The sequence below is a fragment of the Neoarius graeffei genome, chromosome 13 (assembly GCF_027579695.1).
Source record: "Neoarius graeffei isolate fNeoGra1 chromosome 13, fNeoGra1.pri, whole genome shotgun sequence".
Lineage (NCBI taxonomy): Eukaryota > Metazoa > Chordata > Actinopteri > Siluriformes > Ariidae > Neoarius > Neoarius graeffei.
The window spans coordinates 42,083,518-42,096,319 of NC_083581.1; the positions used below are offsets into that span (position 1 = coordinate 42,083,518).

The following is a 12,802-nucleotide window of genomic DNA, read 5'->3' on the forward strand; positions in this document are numbered from 1 at the left end:
AATGTTGTCTCGCTATGTAGTTTTCCCAAACAGATGAGTAAGAAGGACTCTCATGACTAACTTTGCTAAGAGCTTATTTGCAGTGTGCATCCTCACTAAAGGTATTAGTAGTTGTTAAAAACAATTGGAGGTCACATGGTCTGGTCTCATCTCATCTCATTATCTCTAGCCGCTTTATCCTGTTCTACAGGGTCGCAGGCAAGCTGGAGCCTATCCCAGCTGACTACAGGCGAAAGGCAGGGTACACCCTGGACAAGTCACCAGATAATCACAGGGCTGACACATAGACACAGACAACCATTCACACTCACACCTACGGTCAATTTAGTCACCAGTTAACCTAACCTGCATGTCTTTGGACTGTGGGGGAAACCAGAGCACCCGGAGGAAACCCACGCGGGCACGGGGAGAACATGCAAACTCTGCACAGAAAGGCCCTCGCCAGCCATGGGGCTCGAACCCGGATCTTCTTGCTATGAGGCGACAGCACTAACCACTACACCACCGTGCCGCCCAGGTCACATGGTGTTTGTTTTTAATCAAAAGCCAGTGAAATATAAAATGCTTCAAATATGTTAATACAGTGCCTTGCAAAAGTATTCATACCCCTTGAACTTTTTCACATTTTTCCACCTTACAGCCATGAACTTAAAAGTTTTTTATTGAGATTTTATGTGATAGACCAACACAGAGTAGCACATAATTGTGAAGTGAAACGAAAATGATAAATGGTCTTCAAAATTTTAAACAAATAAAAATCTGAAAAATGTGGTGTGCATTAGTATTCAGCCCTCTGTACTCTGATACCTCTCAATACAATCCAGTGCAATCAATTGCCTTCAGAAGTCATCTAATTAGTTAATAGAGTCCTACTGTGTGTACTGTAATTACTCTCAGCATAAATACACTTGTTCTGTGAAGGCCTCAGTAGTTTGTTAGAGAACACTGAAGAACAAACAGCATCATGAAGACCAAAGAACTCATCAGACAGGTCAGGGATAAAGTTCTGGAGAAGTTTAAAGCAGGGTTAGGTTATAAAAAAATATATCCCAAGCTCTGAACATCTCAAGAAGCACTGTTCAATCCATCATTCAAAAATGGAAAAAGCATGGCACAACTGCAAACCTAACAAGACATGGCCGTCCACCTAAACTGACAGAGCAAGCAAGGAGAGCACTGGTCAGAGAAGCAGCCAAGAGGCCCATGATCACTCTGGAGGAGCTGCAGAAATCCACAGCTCAGGTGGGAGAATCTGTGCACAGGACAACGAAGTCGTACACTCCACAAATCTGGTCTTTTTGGAAGAGTGGCAAGAAGAAAGCCATTGTTGAAAGACAGGCATAAGAAGTCCCGTTTGCAGTTTGCCAGAAGCCATGTAGGGAACACAGCAAACATGTGGAAGAAGGTGCTTTGGTCAGATGAGACCAAAGTTGAACTTTTTGGCCTAAATGCAAAGCGCTATGTGTGGCGGAAACCTAACACTGCTCATCACCCTGCACACACCATCCCCACTGTGAAACATGGTGGTGGCAGCATCATGCTATGGGAATGCTTTTCTTCAGCAGGGACAGGGAAGCTGGTCAGAGTTGATGGGAAGATGGATGGAGCTAAATACAGGGCAATCCTGGAAGAAAACCTGTAGGAGGCTGCAAAAGACTTGAGACTGGGAAGGAGATTCACCTTCCAGCAAGACAATGACCCTAAACATACAGCCAGAGCTACAATGGAATGGTTTAAATCAAAGAATATTCATGTGTTTGAATATAGGTGGGAGCAAAATAAAATTGAATTCTCTTCCAGGTGAGTTTGTAACACTTCCAGTTGCTGTCCACTTTTTATTATTGCCCTAACAGTAGAAATGGACATTTTCAGATGAGTAGCTATTTTTATAACCATTCCCTGACTTATGAAGATCAACACACTTCTTCCTCATTTGGTTTGTGTTTTCTCTTATCTTTCCCATGCTGATGGATGACTAAGGGAATTTGGCATCTGTGTCACCTCATATTTGATCCCAGTTAATCAGGAAGTCATGGATTACAGCTTGAAAGTTCCTACACACTCCAATCAACTAAAAAATGTACAATTTAAATGGGAAACATGCTTGTTATATTGTGTTCACTATAATTTCCAGGTGTGCCAGTAATAGTGGCACATATATTTTTGTTGAGAATAATTATTTCTTGATGAGGGATTTGTTTTTATCTGAATAAATTTATTTCAGTTATAGGTTGGATTTTTCTCATTGTTTCAATGTCAGATGAAGCGACTTCAACAAAAGTTGGATTTTTTTCTAATCCTTTTTACTCATCTTTACAAGGGATGCCAATAATTATGGAGGGCACTGATATATAGCTTTTCCTATGCTGATGGATGACAAAATGATTTTTCATGTCTACAACCTCAAATAAAAATGCCAAATGCTAAAATGACGTATTGTTACTTTTCCCTAACTAAATGTTTCCCACTCAGCCTAATCCTCTCTTTACCTTCAATCTGTTTAAACTGTTTATCAGCTTTACGAGGCTGAGATAAAGACTTCTTGCATGACCAATGATGACCTCATCACCATTACCTCAGACACAGAATTCTATCAACTAGCATATAACTGTATTATAGTGAAGACAAAATTCAATCAAACAACATTTATAAAACTTCTGTTTAATCTGTTTAATTGAAACACTTTCTCAATCGTTTAACTTTAAGATTGCCCAAACCAGAGATTTTTATTGGTTTTGGTGCATAGTTTTAATGCTTTTTAAATGGTTGTATCGTGTCATTCTCTGCCATTTTAACTGACCACACCCACTACTCATGAATATTCACATTTAAATTTCTCATTTATATTTAATGGTTAACTCTTACAGCTAGCTAATCGCCTGCTTCAAGAAAAGCATTTGCACAGCTATAAAAACAGATGTGTTCTGTAAAATATTATTTCTTGAATATTCTTTAACTGCATGTTGAACAACGAACCAATTGTTTTTACATTACATTTTAATGTGTAGGACCAGGCCTGCCGACAGGGGGGGACAAACGGGTATGTTGTCCTGGGCCCAGGAATGGGGGGGGGGCAGAACTGGGCTCTCATGAAGTTGCGATTATTTTATTTCATTTCAAAATGTGTTAATTTGGGGGAGAAATGTGCTACAGTATATTTGCATTCAATAAATGATTTCTAGATCTTTTGCCTTTACTGTCTTTGAAAAAGGCGTCAAGAACCCCCTACCACCCCTAATGCAAAAATGGTTTGGTCTGACTCTTTGATTAAGGGGAAAAAAACGATATCGTTCGATCATAGCGCTTCGACAATCATCATGCGTGCCATTTGCCAACATGCACAAGTCAGGAGCACAGAAAAGAAAAGAAAAGAGAAAAAGAGAGGAAGAAACCAAGAGACTCAGGGGCTCACTGCATAAATATTTTAAAAAAGATTCGGATGATGCAGCAGGTACTAGCAAAGGCAGTGGGGCAGCTGAGCCAGGTAAGACGAGTGTTGGGCACGTTACTTTCAAAAAGTAATTAGTTATAGTTACTAGTTACTTTTCCCAAAAAGTAACTGAGTTAGTAACGGAGTTACTTTGTCATAAAAGTAACTAATTACCAGGGAAAGTAATTATTTCGTTACATTTTGTTCCCCCTCAAAAAAAATCAAATTCAATTAGTGTAATCATAATAAAAGTGAATGTTAAATGTGTTTAATGACTGAAATGGACACTTAACAGAACCAATTAGTAATGTTATCTACACTATATTAATATTTTTGTGGAACAATGTGAGAAGACATCTATCAAATGTAATATATTTTTGTAGTTATTAAAATTATGTTACTAATTACTGGCCACTGACGAGGACAAACGCTTTGTTCCTCGACATAATGTGCATTGCACGTAAACACTCTTGCCTTTTATTTCAAGTAATGAAAAGTAATGGCTGTGTTTCCAGTGTGAAAGCGCAGTGCTGGGCTGACCGCTCGCCATCGCTGTGTCTTCCGATTGAAAGAGTGCGCAGTAGTGCAGTAGGCGTGGCCTACCTACGTATGTTGTCCAAATCTACTCTGATTGGCTTACTGTGCCGTTGTCTCGCGTCTCCCCGCCCCACACGAAAGCAGAGTAAAGAAAGGCTGAACGAGCAGCGTGCCAGATGAGAACAGCTTTAATAAAGTAACGCATGGTATTTTATTGTAAGTAACGGGAATGGCGTTATAACGATGTAAAAAGTAATTAGTTAGATTACTCGTTACTAAAAAAGTAACGCCGTTAGTAACGCCGTTTATTTCTAACGCCGTTATTCCCATCACTGGGTAAGACACAGCCAGCTTTTTCCAGCCCCGTAAAGTAACCCCAACCAAGGCACGCGCGGCACGCAATTCATGTTACAAACGAGGGGAGAGCAAGTCACACTGAACACCATATCAAACGCACAGGGCATTGAATCATTTCATAACCACAACGGCTTAATAACATTGTGTTTCATGTATCTGATTGAAGCTAAGAATATTCACATTAGCCCGCAATCATATCCCGCCGTTTCTCGAGCGGTGTGTTCTTCTCTGCTTTTCACACTGGACAGTAGGTACGCACACACGCACAACAAAAGTCCGGCGCATTGCATTTCGCACCTGAATAGTTGCAGACTAAGGAAATGTTAAAATGTTAAAACTGTAAAAAAGTTGAAATGCTAAAATGAAATGGTTGTTGACCGGTTGAATGGTTTTTGAATACCTGTCATTTAAGGGTTGGAGTGAGTAGAGACTGGGATAAGAGAGGTGCGTGTGTGGGGGTTGGCCGGGGGGGGGGCATTCAGAGCATTTTGTCCCGGGCCCAGCCAAAGCTGTCAGCGGCCCTGTGTAGGACACACCTTTTTATTTTTTTCCACATAATTAATTTATTTTCATATTTTAAAGGATTATGATTTCTCTACACATGATTTAAATTAGATTCACATAATGTGTATTCAAAGTTAATTTTTCTCATGTAGGACTGTCCACTAGTCATGAATTTTCAAAATCATTATATTACAGGCATTTTTATCTAGAGTAATGTACAACAAGTATACACACCCAGCACATGGGGAGCAGTTGGGGTTAGGTGCCTTGCTCAAGGGCACTTCAACCATGGATTTTCCTGCCAGTCCAGGGAATTAAACTAGCAATCATTTGGGCCCAAGGCTAGTTCTCTACCCTTTAGCCCATGACTGCCCATCTTGTCAAACTTAAAGCATATACACAGAGCCATGGCCTCACTTTCGTTTATAAATACCTTGAGACCTCAAGAATGGCACAGAAATAATTTTAAGCATTAAAAATAAATCTAATATAGTAATTTTTATGATTAAAGTGATTTATATAGGTAGCGATCTGAGTGAATGACCTTGACATCTGTAATGTCACAGCAGGAAGTCTATCGGTCTCATTGCCACTTCCGCTACACTAAAACACAGAGCTGACTGCAACTCCGATCCTCCATTTTGAGCTAATTTATCACCATGCCTTGTAGATGTGTTTTTGGCGGGTGCAGCAACATGACAGAAGGTGGACTGACGTTCCATTCATGGCCCATGAATGTTCAAACTGCAAAGATTTGGACGCGTTTTGCGAGAAGTTCATGGGCACATTGGGCGCCTATGAAGTGGTCTCTCCTCTGCTCTGCACATTTTACTGAAGACTCGTATGAGACCTCTGATCTGTTGAGAAGTGTTGGCTATAAGCCCATATTGAAAGAGGGTGCAGTAACAACAATTAAAGGAAAAGAAAACTACAAGAAAAGGAAAGTATTTTATTTATTTATTTATTTTTTAAAAGGAAAGTAAGTTCAGTTGCACCAGTCCTCCCAAGTGAGCCGAGGGTTGTTGCTAAAACCCGGGGCAGAACGGGATGGGACATATCGCTCAGGCAGTGACCTCCCTGCAGTTGTTGCTAAAACTGGTGACATCCCGTTCTGTCCCCGGTTTTAGTAATTGCCTGAGCCCAGCAGTAATGGCGGAATACACAGTATATAGTATACAGTGGTGCTTGAAAGTTTGTGAACCCTTTAGAATTTTCTATATTTCTGCATAAATAGGACCTAAAACATCATCAGATTTTCACACAAGTCCTAAAAGTAGATAAAGAGAACCCAGTTAAACAAATGAGACAAAAATATTATACTTGCTCATTTATTTATTGAGGAAAATGATCCAATATTACATATCTGTGAGTGGCAAAAGTATGTGAACCTCTAGGATTAACAGTTCATTTGAAGGTGAAATTAGAGTCAGGTGTTTTCAATCAATGGGATGACAATCAGGTGTGAGTGGGCACCCTGTTTTATTTAAAGAACAGGGATCTATCAAAGTCTGATCTTCACAACACATGTTTGTGGAAGTGTATCATGGCACGAACAAAGGAGATTTCTGAGGACCTCAGAAAAAGTGTTGTTGATGCTCATCAGGCTGGAAAAGGTTACAAAACCATCTCTAAAGAGTTTGGACTCCACCAATCCACAGTCAGACAGATTGTGTACAAATGGAGGAAATTCAAGACCATTGTTACCCTCCCCAGGAGTGGTTGACCAACAAAGATCACTCCAAGAGCAAGGCGTGTAATAGTCGGCGAGGTCACAAAGGAGCCCAGGGTAACTTATAAGCAACTGAAGGCCTCTCTCACATTGGCTAATGTTAATGTTCATGAGTCCACCATCAGGAGAACACTGAACAACAATGGTGTGCATGGCAGGGTTGCAAGGAAAAAGCCACTGCTCTCCAAAAAGAACATTGCTGCTCGTCTGCAGTTTGCTAAAGATCATCTGGACAAGCCAGAAAGCTATTGGAAAAATGTTTTGTGGATGGATGGGATCAAAATAGAACTTTTTGGTTTAAATGAGAAGCGTTATTTTTGGAGAAAGGAAAACACTGCATTCCAGCATCAGAACCTTATCCCATCTGTGAAACATGATGGTGGAAGTATCATGGTTTGGGCCTGTTTTGCTGCATCTGGGCCAGGACAGCTTGCCATCATTGATGGACCAATGAATTCTGAATTATACCAGCAAATTCTAAAGGAAAATGTCAGGACATCTGTTCATGGACTGAATCTCAAGAGAAGGTAGGTCATGCAGCAAGACAACAACCCTAAGCACACAAGTCGTTCTACCAAAGAATGATTAAGGAAGAATAAAGTTAATGTTTTGGAATGGCCAAGTCAAAGTCCTGACCTTAATCCAATGGAAATGTTGTGGAAGGACCTGAAGCGAGCAGTTCATGTGAGGAAACCCACCAACATCCCAGAGTTGAAGCTGTTCTGTACGGAGGAATAGGCTAAAATTCCTCCAAGCCGGTCTGCAGGACTGATCAACAGTTACCGCAAACGTTTAGTTGCAGTTATTGCTGCACAAGAGGGTCACACCAGATACTGAAAGCAAAGGTTCACATACTTTTGCCACTCACAGATATGTAATATTGGATCATTTTCCTCAATAAATAAATTACCAAGTATAATATTTTTGTCTCATTTGTTTAACTGGGTTCTCTTTATCTACTTTTAGGACTTGTGTGAAAATCTGATGATGTTTTAGGTCCTATTTATGCAGAAATATAGAAAATTCTAAAGGGTTCACAAACTTTCAAGCACCACTATACTATATATAGATCTCAAGATATCAAGTGGGAGAGAGCTCAACTGTTGCCCATGCTAAAATTTAACAATGATCCTTGTGTTGTAATGCTTTTCAAAACGTCAGCCCAGGGCTTTAATATTCATTAGCTATCTCTAGTTATCTTACAGTGGTGTTAAAATTTAGCAAGCTAATTTATAAAGTTTAGAAATTTATAAAAATTTAAGTAAATGCTGCACAATGAAGACTGATGCATCTGTACAGCTATAAAAATAGACATCATTAACTTTATTATTCAGTCAAGTAATATTATTCATCTGCATGTTATGGGTTAGTCTGCCATCTTGAGATGAAACAAAAAGCAGTTGGTCTCTGTTCAGTTTATTTTCTTGGTTTCATGTTTGTGCAAGAAAAAAAACATCATTCGTGATTTACAAACAGAAGTGTAATCCATGTTGCGGTGCCTGCTCATTTAACACACATCATCTTCACAGGCTCCAGATAAAACACTGCAACATGACAAAGAGAAAAAAAGGACTTCCTCAACTGACAAACACTTACATTCTATTTTCATTTCATAATTCTGCACTCGATAGGGATTTAGGTGTGATGTTGAATTCTGTGGGAATCTGGGAAAATCTGTCAGATCTCTGTAGAGCTAAAAATGACAAAAAACAATTCTTAAATAATTTAAGGAAACATGTATTTCATCCAAACAACATCAGTGTTTTTATTTCTGCTACTTTTTAGTCTTGATTTGATGACACTTTTTGCTTAACAGCTATGGATAGCTACTGAACTGAATTAATTGTGATGTCTGTGATGCTCCTGCTTGGTTACATCAGCATCAAAACAGAGAAGAGAGCTTACACAGTCTGTATAGATGACATGTTTAAAGCTTTAAATGAGCTGATGTTTAAAAAAACTGATTTCCATACTGATGTTATTGAGAACACAAATCAGTGCAGTGTAGAGACGATGATGAGGCTTGTGTGACTTTTCCCTCAGGAGATGGGACAGAGACTAATGTGGATGATTCTGATAGTCAAAGTGAGAATTCATTTCCTGTTTTGAACTTATAATTCTTTGCAATTTGCCAGTAATGTTTTTTTTTTTTTTTATTAGTAGATTGGCTGATAAATGTAGAAGTAAGTAGGCACAGCATTTTTCAGTGGGATTGGATTGAAATATTTAAATGAAATTTTCTTTTTGATTAATTTTAAATGTTATGCACACTTATGTCAGGTTGAGAAACATGCAAAAGAGTAAAGGAAACCTGTAGTTTATAGATCTATATAGAACATTTCATAATATGACCACATGAAGGGTTTCTCCAGGCTGACATGTTAGTAGAAGAGGATAGAGGAGAGCAGAGGGATGAACATGAGGAAGAATCTCAGCGTGAAGTTCTCAGCACCATTACACAGATTCCCCTTACAGCACTCCACATCTGTTATGACGAGTCCATGTGCTCTTAGTAGAGTCGTATCGCAGATGTTCTCGGTTGTGCATCCTTTCAGTGTCATTGTCTTGGATCCTTGAACAACTAAAACAGAAAGAGAAAAAGAAAAAATAAGAATGGATAAATGGCTAAATTGAGGAATGAACCAGTTACATTTTCATTCATAATAGTCATAAGGTTAACTCTCTATTCAGAGTTCTATTATACACCTATGTTACGTCCAATGTTACATCACACGATCACAAACAATTGTCCAACAGCAACCTAACCCTCTGTTCATTATGGTGCATGTGGTCTGACATTTCTTCAGTTTCCCTGTTACAATTTTAGTTCCTGCTTGCAATTTGTTCCCATTTAGTTCCCAGTTAACACACAAAAATGGAAGAAAAACATATAACCATGGTTTCAACTTATCCTATCCTCTCAGTAAATGGAAGGAAGGAGCAGAGATCGGTGGTGCCTTTGGTGAGTAGTCATGGTTAGTTAGTACTGTTAGCTTGCTTTGGTAATCTGGTAATGAATGCAAGTACAAAGTCTGCAACATACTATGTAATTCAAAAATAAAAATGGCATAGTGGGTTCTCGGCTACAAATTATGGTTACTGATTCATTCTCAGAATATGGTGACAAACACCCTGGTGAAAAATAAATATACTTTATTGTATTTAAAGTATATTCATATTTTCAATAGTATACTGAAAATGTACTTACACAAATTGTACTTTTTGTAAATACATAAAAAGTATACTAACATCATGCTTTCAAGCTAACACTTTTAACACACTTTAAAATAATTATACTATATTACACTTTATAGAAATATATTATACTAAAATATACTTTAAGTGAAAGTTATGTGTAATTTAGCACATAAAAGTACACTAAATACACTTCAAGTTGCACTTTTCTACAATTTAATTACAATTAAAATATATTTAGTACAAAATTAGCTGTTCCAAAATAGCATGCCTCAAGTTAACTAATCATAAACACACTTGAAGTATATTGATGATTAGTGTGGCTTCAAGTACACAAAAGTAGGCTAAATTTTAGTACACTTAGCACATTTATTTTTCACCAGGGCATGCTCCTTCTTATTGGTCATGGAATAGTTTAAAAATAGTTTGACTCTTTATTATTGTGTCTTTTTCAATTTTTCTTTGAAACTGCTAAAAGCTGGAAAAATAGCTTGTCCCAAAAGCCAGTTGTACCTCTTTTTTTTCAGACATTAAAAATATAGTCCTTATTCATTTTAATGTCACAGGCTGAACATAAGTATAATATCTCTCTCATAGTATATAGAACATTTCATTGTATGTAGTAAATACATGTTACTGGTGTTGGCTATTTTAAAAACTAAAAAAAAAAGGGTTCTGAAAACACTATAATTTTGAGTTCCTCTTTACCCCCTATAAGATATGAATCCTTTTTTTTTTCTTGATATTTGTTGTGAATAATTTAGATGTGTCATTCCAGGTACACCTTTAAATCTTTATTTAAAATGACCAGAGACACCAGTGACAAAATTTAATTAATGTCATATTTTTTAAGATCTCAAAGCACAGGAGTCATTAGTAACACCAACATCAACAAATTATTCTATTAATTTCCATCCATTATCTGTAACCGCTTATCCTGTGCAGGGTCACAGGCAAGCTGGAGCCTATCCCAGCTGACTATGGGTGAGAGGCGGGGTACACCCTGGACAAATTGCCAGATCATCGTAGGGCTGACACATAGAGACAAAACAACCATTCACACTCACATTCACACCTATGGTCAATTTCCATCCATCCATTATCTGTAGCCTCTTATCCTGTACAGGGCCGCAGGCGAGCTGAAGCCTATCCCAGCTGACTATGGGTGAGAGGCAGGGTACACCCTGGACAAGTCACCAGGTCATTGCAGGGCTGACACACAGAGCCAAACAACCACTCTAACTCACATTCACACCTACGGTCAATTTAGAGTCACCAGTTAACCTAACCTAACCGCATGTCTTTGGACTGTGGGGGAAACCGGAGCACCCAGAGGAAACCCACACAGATACGGGGAGAACATGCAAACTCCACACAGAAAAGCCCCCGTCAGCCACCGGGCTCGAAACCAGAACCTTCTTGCTGTGAAGCAACAGTGCCAACTACTACACCACTGTGCTGCCCCTAAATTATTCTATTAATTATTTTTTTAATTATTACTTGGATTTCTTTTAAGCTGCTTTGTGACAGTGTCCATTGTTAAAAGCACTATATGAATAAAAATTTACTGAATATTTTAACTCTGGGGACTTAAAGTAATGGTACGACATTAAAGATTAAGCTTATTAGTTTTTACATCAGATCCATTTTTTCCCTCTTGAAATGGATAAAATGGTGATATTTAGGGTAAGAAATGTATTCATTTCAATTCTAAGAAACTTTCAGAGAAAATTTTAAATGCAGAGAATAACACAGGTGTTCACCTGTTGCAGTGATACAGCGATCTTCTGCTCCTTCACAATGCAGTTTATTAGAGCAGTCATTCTCATTACAGGTGTAACATCTTCTCCCATTGATTGACTGCTCTGGCATAACTTAAAAAATAAATAAATGTTATTAAAAGATAAACATCTCATACATATGTAATCAAAATTATAAATGGTTACATCTTTTCTTATCTTTACTCTTGCCATCTTACAATGTATGATTGGTCGTAATAAGAAACATGCAAGACATTTTAATAACACACAGCAGACCATACCAATAAAGAGTTCCTAAATGTGGTAGAAATCAGATAATCACTGGTTCTTTTATATGTGTTTTTAAAAATATGACTTTTGTCGATGGCAGTAAAAACACAGAACTGAACATTTAATCCTCTATCTGACTAAAAAAGTGCTTAGTTTTACCTGGCAGGGTTTCGTTGTTGCAGCGATAATTACTGCAGCATTTGGTATTGTTGGCAATTTTCACCAAACCAATATTCATACTTGCATTGACACAAATTTCTGGCGAGCCACAAGACATAAGATCATCCACTGCACGGAGTGTTAGACCAGATACACCACTTACGAGATCTGAAAAAGTTTCAAGATTTGTGCAATCATCCAAAAAACTTGTCAAAGTGTATTATAAGCAGGAAAACTCAAATTTGGTAAAAATCTGTTTGTTTGTTTGTTTGTTCAGAATTCAGAGAAGCACACAAAATATCATTTTCACTTAAATGTTCTTTTATAATTTTCAGTTGGATGTTCTTATACTTACAGATGTCCACAGAAGTGGTTGTTCTGGCACACATATCATTACACTCTGTGTATATATAGTCATCCAGCGTGTCATTGTATATAATTGGATGACATTGCAGTGACAATGCTGAAGAGAAATGACAATAAAAACAGAGCCAGTTGCACAATACATGCCAAGGAAATACTCACTAGCTCATGCTAACTTTATGAAATGTTAGCTTTGCGTACCTCCTGAGGAAATCATGCAGATGAGCAGCAGTGTAATCTGTGTCTTCATTGTTGCTGGATGGAAGATGTTGAGAAGATGAAGCAGCCTTTATCTATTATAAATATGATATAAAAGGGTGTGCAGTTTTATAATAATTCACAGTGGGCTGGGTCTAATGGGTGGGTCCGTGTATAAGTGATTACAAATATACTTCTTTATTTCCTCAAAATGACTTCTCATCTCATCTCATTATCTCTAGCCGCTTTATCCTTTTCTACAGGGTCGCAGGCAAGCTGGAGCCTATCCCAGCTGACTAC

The 12,802-nt window shown here is 38.1% G+C and overlaps 1 protein-coding gene across 1 annotated transcript; it reads right to left on the reverse strand.

The window, feature by feature from the left end:
- Positions 1–7,957: 7,957 nt before the first annotated feature.
- Positions 7,958–12,591, reverse strand: LOC132896113 (uncharacterized). The gene is made up of 5 exons (XM_060936827.1): positions 12,506–12,591; positions 12,297–12,404; positions 11,942–12,109; positions 11,516–11,626; positions 7,958–9,138 (listed from the first exon to the last, which is right to left on the reverse strand). Exons 1-5 carry the CDS (start codon positions 12,552–12,554, stop codon positions 8,939–8,941), a joined length of 636 nt encoding a protein of 211 aa, XP_060792810.1. The 5' UTR covers positions 12,555–12,591; the 3' UTR covers positions 7,958–8,938.
- Positions 12,592–12,802: the final 211 nt, after the last annotated feature.